This window comes from Hakea prostrata, chromosome 8 (genome assembly GCF_041222555.1).
Source record: "Hakea prostrata isolate BN-2017 chromosome 8, UWA_Hpros_2, whole genome shotgun sequence".
Classification (NCBI taxonomy): domain Eukaryota; kingdom Viridiplantae; phylum Streptophyta; class Magnoliopsida; order Proteales; family Proteaceae; genus Hakea; species Hakea prostrata.
The window spans coordinates 16,380,127-16,394,980 of record NC_142607.1 but is presented as its reverse complement, the minus strand read 5'-3'; the positions used below and the strand labels follow the sequence as shown (position 1 = coordinate 16,394,980).

The following is a 14,854-nucleotide window of genomic DNA, read 5'->3' as shown; positions in this document are numbered from 1 at the left end:
GCATTATTCAAGCTGAGATCATGAGATTCATGAGAAGAAAGAAAGTAGTCGGCTCAGAACAACAGAAGAACTGATCAGATTGCTTCAACATCTCCCTCCGTCAATCGATGAAGACTTATTATTACCAAAGTCAAGTCACCAAAGAAGCTTCATGGCAAATTAATTCTATAGACACGAAGCTTCAAACTTCAAAGCAACTTCTCGGAGGGCGATAGAAATTTGGGAAATTAGGTGATTATCTACTTTTAAATTTTCTTTTATAAAAATAACCATTTTGTTTTTCTTAACAAAACTAACTTTGTCATGAGGGAGTAGGATGGTTAGAACTTAACTTCTCAATGGAGGGTCCTAGGTTCAACCCCTAAAGTTGCATATATAATATGCGGTGATCCCCTATATATAAAAAAGGTCTTTTTGACAAAATAGTAATATTTCATTTTATTTGGCAGTTTTAGAGGTTAAAAATGTCCAAAAGGGTGAAAAATCATTATTTTAGTTAGTTTTACGAGCCCAAACTTAATTTTAGCTAATTTTGTTGAGTAAAATCTTGAGTCATTACTTTTGTAAAAAAAACTCAAAGCAAACTAATCACGTGATTTTTCCTAAAATTTTCATGTGTAGCGCCGTAGCGGTGAGGATTTTCCTTCTCGTTACTTGAAATATAAAATAAAAAGTTCAACATCTCCCTCCGTCAATCATTCAACATTTAAGATCACCCTAGTCAAATCAAGAAGAAGCAACACAGCAACTGCCAATCATCTTCGGGCATCCCGCGTTTTGGTTTTCTTACATGATAGAGAAGTATAATATTATAATTTGGTATTAAAGTAAATTTCTATCTAAATATACTGTCAATTCAAGAAAAGAAATAAAAACAAAGTTTAACTATATTTTAATAATTAAAATAACAATTTATTCCTAATTAGTCTTTTGGATAAGACATGAAATGGCATATACAACATATCTCTTTCTTTAGATTAAAAAGACCTTAACCAAAAGAGTTCAAATAAATATTATCCAAAGAAAAAATTTTTTATCACCCTTTCCAATCCACGTAGGATAAGGATAACATCATATAATTTTTCTTAGAATAAAGAATTTATATTAATAAAGAAGACAATACAGAATTTATCATGTAAAGTATTTTTTTAATTAGTAATTTTTTATATATTAGAAATGGTGTATTACATAATGTAATAGGAATTGCCCTGAAGGGATTGGCCTCTAACTTTTTATTTGGAATGGATAGTTTTTAGCAAGTGAGCCATTGCTCAAATTCCTGAAATATACTTTCTGACTCATCGTTTCTAATAATTACTACCATATGGGCCTAATTATGAACAAATTTTAATGGTTTACATGTGTGAACAATGTGAAGTTTGACTTAAGGTATTTCTTTCTTTCTTTTCTTTTCTTTCTTTTCTTTTTTTTTTTTTTTTTTTTTTTTGTTTTTTGGGTTCTCTTAAGAGTAAGATGGCTTGACTTAACTTGAGGTAATAACACGGTACAAAGTGTCGGCAATATATCACCGATATAGGGCAATATACCGCTTTGTCGCTGGGGGGCGACACGACTCTCCCCAGCGACACGGCATATACCAAATGTCGACAATATATCATTGAAAAATTAGCGTAATATCGCGAAAAGTCGATTTTTCGGCGATAGATTGTCAAATTCACCATATTTAACATAATTTCATTAAGTTTTTCACAATTTTTTATTCGATTGAGTGGGACCCCATGTCCATCGGCAAAAAAATGTAAAGCATGAGTCATACTCAATATAATTATATAATGAATTGTAGACTTTAATACTTCTCTTCACCAGTTGTGTATTTGTGTTCTCTTTGCATATTTACATTAGTTTATATGAGTTTTCCAAAGTTCCAGTTTTGCCTTCATATAGTCTGACATGTGACAATCAGAAACTTTAGATTAAGTGATGTTTTAGGCTAAAATAATGCTCCTAGTGTTGTGACTAATATATCCTGATCCCGGTTTAAGCCGGTTCACTCAGATCTTATGACAATTCGGTTGGTTTTAATTAATCAAGTAAAATAATCTATGGGTCCGCCCAAGAACTCAGAGGAAGGCCTAATCATAGCCATTCAATCCTATGCTTTAATCCGACGGTCACAGTTAAAAACAAGATAGGCGGGAAATCTATATATAAAAGGGATGATGAACTCGTCAAGGGTAAGACTCTCAAATCAATCTAAACACCAGTACTTTTCAGATTCAAGACCATTAGAGCATCTTCAGAAGCTCCTTCGAGCTCTGAAGCATTGTCTTCATTTCTGACTAGCCGTCGGAGAGCGCGCGATCAAGCTGTCGGCTCCATTTCTCACCGGTGTTCTATTTTCCGTGTACGAGAGTTGATTCACTATGGAGCAAACCGATCAATCCAAGTCCGAGTGATTTGGTGAAGATTGGGTTCAAGCCTCCGGAAATTTAGCACCAACATTTGGCGCCGTGTGGAAAAAGCTTTGACAAGTTCAGAACAAAGGTTATGGCTCAATCACCTGAGCGAGAGGAGATATTACCGGTGGAAATGGCAGAAGTAAGCCAGAGGGAGCCGAGGAGAGTCAATCCGAAGAGAGAACAAGAGCGGTTCTAACACTACAAATCCCAACGATGGCTGAAAGCAACGAATGACGGAAGATCTTTCACCTCATCCTCCGAGATTTTGAAGCAGAAAAACAACTCGTAGATACGCTAGCTGCTCCTCATTGAGCTGGATCCAAATCAAATCACTAATGATTTGAGAGTATGAACATCAAATACTTGAACGCAAAATCAAGAGATTGTTCATCAAGCAAGTTGGAGTTCAGCCGAGGAAGAGTTCGATCTCTCGTAGAAGATCTCACACTCTTTCCGAACCGAGGCGATTTTTGTTCCAAATCCTCGGATCCGAGATGAGAAGTCAAGGAGATCAATTCTTAGAGAGGATCGGGAGAGAGTGCAGTCCAAATTACATTCCTGGAGTCGAATCGGTGATCGTCTAAGGATGACCGTTTGCCACATTCGAGTAAAGAGCAGAACTCTTGGAGATCGAGAGAGATAGAGAGAATGGGAAAATCGGAAGGTAGCGATTTGAAGTTCATGGATCTGAAATCGGTAAGAGATTTCGCATCTTGAATGATCAGATTCAACGGTTAACGAACAAAGACGGTGGAGAAAAAGTGGAAGAAGCAATGAATCAAAATCCATTTTCTAAAGACATCATGTCAGCACCATTTTCGCATAATTTTAAACTTCCGGTGTTCACAATGTATGATGATAGCTCAGATCCGTTGGAACACCTGGCTCAATTCAATTCTGTTATGATGTTGGTAGGTAACTCTAATGTTTTAAAGTGTCAATCATTTCCATCGTCATTGAAAGTTCCTGCAACAACTTGGTTTTTCAGTCAGTTATCGGTTTCCATTAGAGATTTCAAAGGCTCGACAAAAATATTCTTATCAAGATTCCAAAGCAACATGAAAAGTAGCAAAACGGTGGATAATTTGGTTGCGATTGCGTCGTGGAATCGGTTGAGTTATATGAAGAGATTCAATCAAGAATCAATTCGGATAAAGAACTTGAATGAGCGTGCTTATGATGCTATGTTCGAGGTTTGACGGACGATCATTTGTTGGAATTTGATTATGAACAAGCCGGCGAACATTGCAGAATTAACAACACGATGTAATCAGTATGCTAACATGAAGGATATTCTTCAGGCCAGGAAGGAAATTGATGGTGATGGGAGCCAAAAAAAGGAAGATGGAGTCATGCGATCTGATCAGAGAGATTGAAGAAATAATAGAAATTATCCGAGGAATGGTCCTGATCGTCAAATTAGAAGAGATATTCCAAGACCATTCCAGGAAAATTATACTCCTCTTAATACTAGAAGATCGAAATTCATGGAATCCAACATCGGGATTTGTAAATGGCCGCCGATAATGCAAAGGTAAAAGAGCGGAATCCAAACAGATTTTGTAGGTATCATAGAGATTATGGTCATGATACTGATGATTGCAGAATTCTGAAGAATGAAATTGAGAGATTGATTAGTCAGGGGCGGCTAGATTGGTTTGTCCAAAGGAGAAATGGAGGATACCAGAGAAATGTTGCTGATCAGCCAAGAAGGTGGAATTACCAGACACCAACGAAGGAGGACCAGGCAAAGAGAGATTTTCAATCTAGTTCTCCAAATGAAAATGCTATACATCAGGAAAATCAAAGAGTTCAACGGAAGCAGTCCCCTATCATGATCATCTTGGGGAGTTTGGATTTAAACTCAATTTCAAAGTCTAAAGCTCATGCCAGGTATGTTAATGCTGTCGAATCTCATGTTATTCCTAAAAGAATTAAGAAGATGAAGGAAGTAGTCTTCACGGAGGAGGAGATGGATGGAATTCAAGAGCCACATGATGATGCCATCATTGTAGTCATTGAGGTGGCAAACAAAGATATTCACAGGGTTTTAATTGATACGGGGTCTTCTGTAGACATTATGTCTTACGAAGCCTTTCAACGGTTGCAGATGGATACTATCAAGATAAAATCTTGTGGAACAAGGCTATTTGGGTTTTCTGGAGAATCTACTTCGGTTGAAGGAACTGTGGAGTTGACAATAACATTGGGAACACATCCGCAAATAGTAACAACTGTTACTAAATTTTTGTTGATAAAGAATCGTCGGCTTATAATATAATCCTGGGAAGGCCAACTCTGAATTCTATTGGAGTTGTGGTTTCAACAAGGCATTTGAAAGTAAAATTTTCAACTGAAGGGGGCATTGGAGAATGCAAATCTGACCAGAGAACCTCGAGGCAAAGCTATACAACTTTCTTGAAAGATTCTAAGTCACAAGGTAAGGCTCTTGCCCTTACTGTTGAAGTTATGGATAATAGGGACGAAGAAAAAATTCAGAGAGGAGACCAGTGGAGAAGTTAGAAAAAATTTCTTTTGATCTCGAAAATCCAGACAGGGGAACCATGATTGGGGCTGATCAGACCAATCAAGGATCTGTTGAAAGAATTTCTTCGAATAAATGCATATGTCTTTGCCTGGTCAGCACAGGACATGCCAGGTTTGAGCAGGGAAGTTGCGGAGCACTGTCTATGGATAGATAACACTACTAAACTGGTAAAGCAGAGAAGGAGAAAATTTATTCATTTGCGATAGTCTCCGTCATCATCGTACTTCCGATCTGCAATATTATTCATTTGCGCCATGCATTATTCAAGCTGAGATCATGAGATTCATGAGAAGAAAGAAAGTAGTCGGCTCAGAAGAACAGAAGAACTGATCAGATTCCTTCAACATCTCCCTCCGTCAATCGATGAAGACTTAAGATTACCAAAGTCAAGTCACCAAAGAAGCTTCATGGCAACTTAATTCTATAGACACGAAGCTTCAAACTTCAAAGCAACTTCTCGGAGGGCGATAGAAATTTTGGAAATTACGTGATTATCTACTTTTAAAATTTCTTTTATAAAAATAACCATTTTGTTTCTTTTAACAAAAATAACTATAACGGGCAATAGAAGGGTAGTAGGATGGTTAGGAACCTAACTTCTCAGTGGAGAGGTCCTAGGTTCAACCCCTACGGTGGCATATATAATATTCGTATCCCCTATATATAAAAGGCGCATTTGTACAAAAAAATAATAATAATAATAAATATATCATTTTCTTTGAATATTTTTATCTCTAAAATTGACCATACAAATATGAGAGTGAAAATTTTAAAATGAAAAATTAGTGAATTTTCTTTCTAAACAAAATAGTAATTTTCTCTCTTTAATGTGGTTAGTTTTAGGTGTTAAAAATGTCCAAAATGGTGAAAAATCATTATTTTAGGTTGTTTTTTTTTTTTTTTTTTTTTTTGTTTTTTTTTTTTTTTTTTTGGGGGGGGGGGGGGGGGGAATATTTTTTTTTTTATTTTTATTAAATAAACCCCTTTTTCGGGGTGGGGGCGGGGTTTTTTTTTTTTTTTCCCCCCCCAGTCCCCCCTTTTAGTTTTGCTAACCCAAACTCAATTTTAGCTAATTTTGTTAAGTAAAATCTTGAGTCATTTACTTTTGTAAAAAGAAACCCAAAGCAAACTAATCACGTAATTTTCCCTATAAATTTCATGTGTAGCGCCGTAGCGGTGAGGATCTTCCATGTCCTTACTTGAAATATAAAATTAAAAGTTCAACATCTCCCTCTGTCAATCATTCAACATTTAAGATCACCCAAGTCACATCAGGAAGAACCACCACGGCAGCTGCCAATCATCTTCGGGCATCCCACGTTTTGATCAAAGAAGATATAAAGTATTAATAATTTGGTATTAAAGTAAATTTCTACCAAAATATACTATCAATTCAAGAAAAGAACTAAAAACAAAGTTTAACTATATTTTAATAATTAAAATAACAATTTATTCCTAATTAGTCTTTTGGATAAGACATGAAATGACATATACCACATATCTCTTTCTTTAGATTAAAAAGACCTTAACCAAAAGAGTTCAAATAAAGATTATCCAAGGAAAAAAAAAATCTTATCACCCTTTCCAAATCCACGTAGGATAAGGATAACATCATAATAATTTTTTTTTAGAATAAAGAATTTATATTAATAAAGAAGACAATACATAATTTATCATGTAAAGTATTCTTTTAATTAGTAATTTTTTATATATTAGAAATGGTGTATTACATACTGTAATAGGACTGGCCTTGAACGGATTGGACTCTAACTTTTTATTTGGAGTTGGTAGTTTTTAGCAAGTGAGCCATTGCTCAAATTCCTGAAATATACTTTCTACGACTCATCGTTTCTAATAATTACTACCATATGGGTCTAATTATGAACAAATTTTAATGGTTTACATGTGTGAACAATGTGAAAGTTTGACTTAAGGTATTTGTTTTTATTTTTTCCATTTTTCTTGTTTTTTGGCTCTCTTAAGAGTAAGATGGCTTGACTTAACTTGAGGTAATAACATACAAAGTGTTGGCAATATATCACCGATATAGGGCCATTTCCCACTTCTGTCACACCCCACCCAGCTGGATCCGGTCATACTCGAATGCCTGTAGAGGGTGATACACCGCAAGATTTAGGTTCAGTGACAAATCCATACAAAACATGATATAGTATAATTAAATGGACAAGAATAAATCAAGTTTCTCATATAAAGTTATCAAACTGAAATAATTGTTACAATCATCCATTACTTCAAAATAAAAGTATAATATCAGAGTTTTGAAAAGAAAAGAGAGTAGTTTTATTCGCAGCGAAAAAAGTAAACTAAACTAGTTCTCTAATGGAATTCAATCCAAAAGAACAGTCTTAACACTTGCATGAAGCTCCATGTGCATCCACTTTTTCTTTGGTCACTCCTTCAAGAAAATATACTAGCAACGAATCCTCCATTTGGAAGAAGTTCTCATAACCTACAATATAATCTAATAGAAAAAGACATATAAAAGGAATGAGTTCAACAGAACTCAATGAGGTCAACTCAACATCATATCATGCATTCATTCACAAGATTCCACACTAGATATGCAACATGAATATCGATAATGTAATTAATGACAATGATATGATATATGAATGATTATGCTCCTAACTCTATCATAAAGTCTCTATGGTAAACACGCATTAAGTCATACACCAGTCTTTTTTGGGAGGTTTCATCACTCTTTCCTCACGACACTCAAGCACGTCTGTTGGGTTCTCCACGGTTGTTGTGTAAAGTCCTGTCAAGCCATGGTCGAGGATTAGGTCACCACTCTCTCACATCACCATTGGTATAAGATCTGGCGCATGTCAAGGATTACTCTAAGCCCAATGCAAAGTCATACAGTCTCGTACTACATGTGGTATAGATACTTCCCCTATGGCACCAACCAACTCGGTTCAGTATCCAATATCTCCCCTCATGCCTAGTGCCCTGTTAGTTCGATACTTTCCCACCTATGAATGGAATCCTCAACGGGAGGCATCTGTTGGATCCCATCCCTTAACCCAGTGGTCATCCACATATAATAGATAGGATGATCTCCATGTCCTCTCACGGGTCATTTCACCGGTCTTGAGCTCCCACGAGCCCTTATCTATTATATGCAACCCTACCTCTCTATGATGATAGTGGGCCTGCTTGACACACAGGACCCAGCCACTAACATCACGTGTTAACCGGCTTCAATACCCTTGCTGAAAGGGTAGTAGTACTCATGAGGTCACCTAACCAAACACTTCTAGACATGCCCTAAGTATGTAAATCAATAATTGGGAAAGAGCCAAGGACACCATAGGAATGCATCCCATACCGCCTCCTCTGGTATCCTATGGCAGAAATGCCAAAAGGGCATTCCCCATTCCCAACCACAATATAAGCAATCATATAATGTCACTAGGGCAATGGGTGAACCCACAACCCTAGTAGAAAATACAAAGGTAGAGGAAATAATAATATTTCTCCTCTCATACAATCACATTCCATTTCATAACAACAATAATAGATTTCAAAGCAAGGAGCAACATCAGAAGTAATAATAAACATAAATTATAGCAATTCATATTTAACAAAAGACATTAAATAACCACAAGATAATACTAAATCAATACAAGATATCAATAATGAAAAGTAACTAACATCATTACACATGTAATATAAAGTTAAGTATATTCCTCACCTTTTACTTTGTTCTTCCTCCAAATCCAAGAATCCACTCCCACAAATTAGTGATTAAAGATATATTAACCTATTTATGCAAAAGAAATAATTATCACAAATTAGAGCCCATTTGGGTTTCAAAGGATATCCTAAAATCTTCCCACGAAAACCCAATTATGAAAAACTAGGTTAAAAAAAGTAATTCTCAACCTCACTAGTGAATGATCTCTAATTTGCTACCAATTTGAAGTCTATAATGAAACAAAACTTTGGAAAAGTCTAATTGGAAACAAAAGGATCCTACGTGTACCTTCAATTTTATTAAATTTGACCCATCTCAAAAAGCCCCAAATTTGGCTCTCATAAATTACCCGTGGGTGACTCGGAGAGTCAAGTTCTAAAATCTTTTACAAGGGGATAAATCATTACTCCCAAACTCAAGGGAAACATTAATATAAGAAAAGATAAGCTTGTATGATACCGATCATTATTCCTTTCCATAGATCCCTCAAAAGAAGAGAAGAGAAATTACTCCCACAAACTAGGAAGGGACATTAACACAAAAAAGAAAAGCATCCAAGATACCTACAACCTTCCCTTTCAAGATCTCCACAAAAGAAGAGAAGATAAATTCTCGCCAACTATGATTAAAGAGAAAGGTTAAAGAAAACTAACCTTTCGTAGTGATTTTGCAAAGCTTCATGGCAACTTAATTCTATAGACACGAAGCTTCAAACTTCAAAGCAACTTCTCAGAGAGCGATAGAAATTTGGGAAATTACGTGATTATCTACTTTTAAATTTTCTTTTATAAAAATAACCATTTTGTTTCTCTTAACAAAACTAGCTATAACTGTCAATAGAGGGGTAGTAGGATGGTTAGGAACCTAACTTCTCAATGGAGAGGTCCTAGGTTCAACCCCTACGGTGGCATATATAATATTCGTATCCCCTATATATAAATAGCGTCTTTGTACAAAAAAAATATAATAATAATAAATAAATCATTTTCTTTGGACATTTTTATCTCTAAAATTGACCATACAATTATGAGAGTGAAAATGTCAAAATGAAAAATTAGTGAATTTTCTTTCTGGACAAAATAGTAATTTTCCCTCTTTAATGTGGTTAGTTTTAGGTGTTAAAAATGTCCAAAATGGTGAAAAATCATTATTTTAGTTAGTTTTGCAAACCCAAACTCAATTTTAGCTAATTTTGTTAAGTAAAATCTTGAGTCATTACTTTTGTAAAAAGAAACCCAAAGCAAACTAATCACGTAATTTTCCCTAAAAATTTCATGTGTAGCTGCCGTAGCGGTGAGGATCTTCCGTGTCGTTACTTGAAATATAAAATAAAAAGTTCAACATCTCCCTCTGTCAATCATTCAACATTTAAGATCACCCAAGTCACATCAGGAAGAAGCACCATGGCAGCTGCCAATCATCTTCGGGCATCCCGCGTTTTGATCAGAGAAGATATAAAGTATTAATAATTTGGTATTAAAGTAATTTCTACCAAAATATATTGTCAATTCAAGAAAAGTTTGACTTAAGGTATTAAAGTAAATTTCTACCATAATTTTAATGGTTTACATGTGTGAACAATGTGAAAGTTTGACTTAAGGTATTTCATTTTATTTTTTCCATTTTTCTTGTTTTTTGGGCTCTCTTAAGAGTAAGATGGCTTGACTTAACTTGAGGTAATAACACGGTACAAAGTATTGGCAATATATCACCGATATAGGGCAATTTACCGCTTTGTCGCTGGGGGGCGACATGACTCTCCCCAACAACACGGCATATACCAAATGTCGACAATATATCGTCGAAAGATTAGCGTAATATCGTGAAAAGTTGATTTTTCGGCAATAGATCGCCAAATTCACCATATATAACATAATTTCATTAAGTTTTTCACCGATTTTTTATTCGATTGAGTGGGACCCCATGTCAATCGGCAAAAAAAATGTAAAGCATGAGTCATACTCAATATAATTATATAATTAATTGTAGACTTTAATACTTCTCTCCACCAGTTGTGTATTTGTGTTGTCTTTGCATATTTACATTAGTTTATATGAGTTTTCCAAAATTCCAGTTTTGCCTTCATATAGTCTGACATGTGACAATCAAAAACTTTAGATTAAGTGATCTTCTAGGCTAAAATAATGCTCCTAGTGTTGTGACTAAAATATTCTGATCCCGGTTCAGGCCGGTTCACTCCGATCTTATGACAATTCGGTTGGTTTTAATTAATCAAGTAAAGCAATCTATGGGTCCGCCCAAGAACTCGGAGGAAGGCCTAATCATAGCCATTCAATCCTTTGCTATAATCCGACGGTCACAGTTAAAAACAAGATAGGCGAGAAATCTATATATAAAAGGGATGATGAACTCGTCAAGGGTAAGACTCTCAGATCAATCTAAACACCAGTACTTTTCGGATTCAAAACTATTAGAGCATCTTCAGAAGCTCCTTCGAGCTTTGAAGCATCGTCTTCATTTATGACTAGACCGTCGGAGACGCGACACCGATCAAGACGATCGGCTCCATTTCTCACTTGGTGTTATATTTTCCAGTACGAGAGATTGATTCATTGTGGAGCAAACCAGATCGATCCAGATCTGAGTGATTTGGTGCAAAGATTGCGGTTCAAAACGTCCGGCAAATTTAGCACCAACATTTGGCGCCGTCTGTGGGAAAAAGTTTTGACAAGTTCAGAACAAAGGTCATGTCTCAATCACTTGAACTGGTTTCAATTAAGATCGGTCAAGTTCCATAATACTTCTTCAAGTGCCTTGCATTCCACGATCGGTCAACTTCCTACCCGGTGGTCATATTCTTTAGCTTGTATGCTCCCGAATTGAGCGGCTTGACTATCATGTACGGTCCTTCCCAAGAAGGATCCAGCTTCTTTTGATTACGTGGATCTGAAGCCAATGTGTTCCTTAGAAACAAATCTCCCGATCAATATTGGCGACGTCGAACTCGAGAGTTATTGTGAGATGCTATTCTTTGCTAATACTGCTGAGTTAGGGCAATTGCTTTTGTTCGAACTTCATCCAGCAAGTCGAGACTGTCTAGTAGACCCTGTTCATTTGCTTTTTCCTTGAACTCTCTTTCTCGTAGTGTCCCTACTATTACTTCCACGGGTGCTAGTGCTTTAGATCCATAAGCTTGTTTGAATGGAGTTTCTCCGGTTGGGGTTCGAATCGTGGTTTGGTACGCCCAAAGAACATTTTGTAGATCTTCGACCCACAGAGCCTTGTCTGACTCAAGTCTTTTCTTTATTCCGTCTAGCAACGTTTGGTTCGTGACTTCCACTTGACCGTTGTTCTATTGGTATGCCACCGATGACATTCGGTGCTCGATCTGATAGGTGTTGCAGAATTGCTTGAACTGGGGATTGTCAAATTGTGTTCCGTGATCGGTAACAATGACCTTTGGCATCCCAAATCTATAGATTATAGATTCCAAAATGAACTTCTCTACTTTTTTCTCAGTGATAGTTGCCAGAGCGCTTGCTTTTACCCACTTTGTAAATAATCAATTGCCACAATAAGATATTCCCGTCCGCCAAATGCCTTGGTGAATTTTTCCATAGTGTCAATTCCCCACATTGCAAACGGGATAGGATCAAGAATTGATGTTAGGGTTTCAGCCGGTCTTTTTGATACCGTTGCATGAATTTGACAATTGTTGCAGGCACAAACATACTTCATTGCAGCTTTGGCCAATACAGCCCAAGCCTCAGGGTTTTGTGAGCTAGGGCCCGACCGCCCATATGTGCCCCACAAATTCCCTCATGAACTTTGGCCAAAGCGGTTTTTGATCCTTCAGGACCTAAGCACCTCAGGAGTGGACCAGCATAAGATCTTCGGTACAATCTTCCATTCTGCATAGTAAATCTCGACGCTCGTACCTGAATCTTTCGGGCCTCCTTCACGTCTTTTGGTAGTTTGTCATCCCAAAGATACTCTATAATCGGGTCCATCCAGCAACGCTTAGCTTCGATATAAGATATTTCCTTTTCTTGATTGCTCGGGATGGCTAACTCCTCTATGTAAATAGAAGGTCGAGTGTCCTTTCCTTGGCATTAGCCAATCTTGAGAGTTCGTCTGCCATTGTATTTTCCTTCCTTGGGATCTGACACACCTTCAAATCTTTGAATTCTTTTTGTAATGCCCGCACAATTTCTTGATACTTTTGTAGTCGGGGCTCCTTAACGTTGTACTCTTCTTGCACTTGATTAACTATCAATTGTGAATCACTGTATATAGTGACATGAGCTATCGCCAGAGCTTTTGCCATGCGGAGTCCGGCTATTAGGGCTTCATATTCGGCATCATTGTTACTTGCTTCAAATGCAAATCTCAATGCGTACCGAATCATAAAACCTACTGGACTTTTAAGTAGAATATCTGCTCCAGCTCCATGCTTATTGCTTGAACCGTCAATGTATATCTCCCACATGGTTGGAATACTTGGTTCGATTTCTTCTTCTATTGGAGTCGTGGTTTCCACGACAAAATCTGTTAACCCCTGAGCCTTGATTGCTGTGCGAGATTTGAAATTCACTTGGAATTCACCAAGCTCAACCGACCATGCCACCATTCTTCCCGACAAATCAGGCTTATGAAGAACATTTTTCAAAGGAAAGTTTGTTAATACCTTTATCGGGTGTGCTTGGAAGTATGGTCGAAGTTTCCTGGCCGCAATCATCAGAGCTAAAGCCTGCTTTTCAATCTGGGAATACCGCCTCTCTGCATCAAGGAGCACATGACTAACATAATAGATAGGCCATTGCTTCCTTTCCTTCTCCCGAACAAGAACTGCGCTTACAGTTGAGGGTGAAGTGGCCAGATAAACCTGCAACGTTTCTCCTTTCTCCGATCGGGACAATAGAGGTGGCTTTCCCAAAGTTTCTTTCAGACTCTCGAACGCTTTTTGGCATTCATCTGTCTATCGGGCTTCCTTGCTTCCCCTTAAATCCTTCAAAGCTTTGATGAAAGGAAGGCACTTCTCTCCCGATTGCGAGATGAAGCGATTCAGCGCAGCTACTCTTCCTGCCAGGCATTGCACGTCCCGAACAATTCTTGGAGGTTCCATGTTAATCAAAGCTTGTATTTTGGCTGGGTTAGCCTCTATACCTCTTTGAGATACCATAAAACCCAAGAACTTCACTGAAGACACGCCAAACGCTCACTTCTTTGGATTTAGCTTCATTTGGTATTTTCGTAATATCGAAAATACCTCCGCGAGATCAGCAATGTGTCCCGAACGTGTGACGCTTTTGATCAGCATATCGTCAACATAAGCTTCCATATTCTTCCCGATCAAGTCTTTGAAAATTTTGTTCATTGCTCTTTGATAGGTTGCTCAAGGGTTCTTTAAGCCAAACGGCGTAACCTTGTAATAAAAACTTTCACGGTCAGTCATGAAAGCGGTAAACTTTTCATCCTCTTAATTTATAAGAATCTGGTTGTATCTCGAATATGCATCCATGAAACTCAAAGTCTCATATCCTGCTGTAGCGTCTATCAAAAGATCTATCCGAGGCAATGGATAACAGTCTTTTGGGCAAGATTTATTGAGGTCCATGTAGTCAGTATACATCCTCCACTTCCCATTAGCCTTCTTGACCATCACCACATTAGCTAACCAGGTCGGGCATTCGATAGGTTCTATGAATCCCGAATTCTTCAACTTCTCGACTTCGCTTCTAATGGCCTCATGCTTTTCGATTGAAAAGTTTCTTCTTCTTTGGATTATCGGCTTGGCCTTCGGGTCTATCCAAAGCTTGTGTTCCACCACTTGCCGATCTATCACAGGCATGTCTTCAGTAGACCATGCAAAAACATCCTTGTTTTCCCAAAGGAAAATCTTCAATTATGACTTGAACTCCTCCAGTTGCTAAGATCCAATATGAGTCATTTTCTTTTCATCCTCAGGATCCAGTTGGATTCGTTCCAATTTCTCTACTGGCTCAAGCCTTTGCATCTCTTCCTCATCCCGATCATCACGTATCTCGATTGGTAATGCAGTGGCCTTCTTCGGGCCCTCCTTGTCCTTCAAGTAAGCTACATAACATTGCCGGGAGATTCTCTGATCAGAAGACACTTGACCAATTCCCTTATCAGTGGGGAACTTGATCTTCATGTGTTTTGTTAAAACCACTGCTCCTAGCT

General features: G+C 37.4%; 1 protein-coding gene across 1 annotated transcript; it reads right to left on the bottom strand.

The window, feature by feature from the left end:
* Positions 1-12,725: 12,725 nt before the first annotated feature.
* On the bottom strand, positions 12,726-13,620 carry LOC149007280 (uncharacterized). The gene is made up of 2 exons (XM_089167033.1): positions 13,536-13,620; positions 12,726-13,429 (listed from the first exon to the last, which is right to left on the bottom strand). Exons 1-2 carry the CDS (start codon positions 13,618-13,620, stop codon positions 12,726-12,728), a joined length of 789 nt encoding a protein of 262 aa, XP_089023159.1.
* Between the last annotated feature and the right edge of the window lie 1,234 nt (positions 13,621-14,854).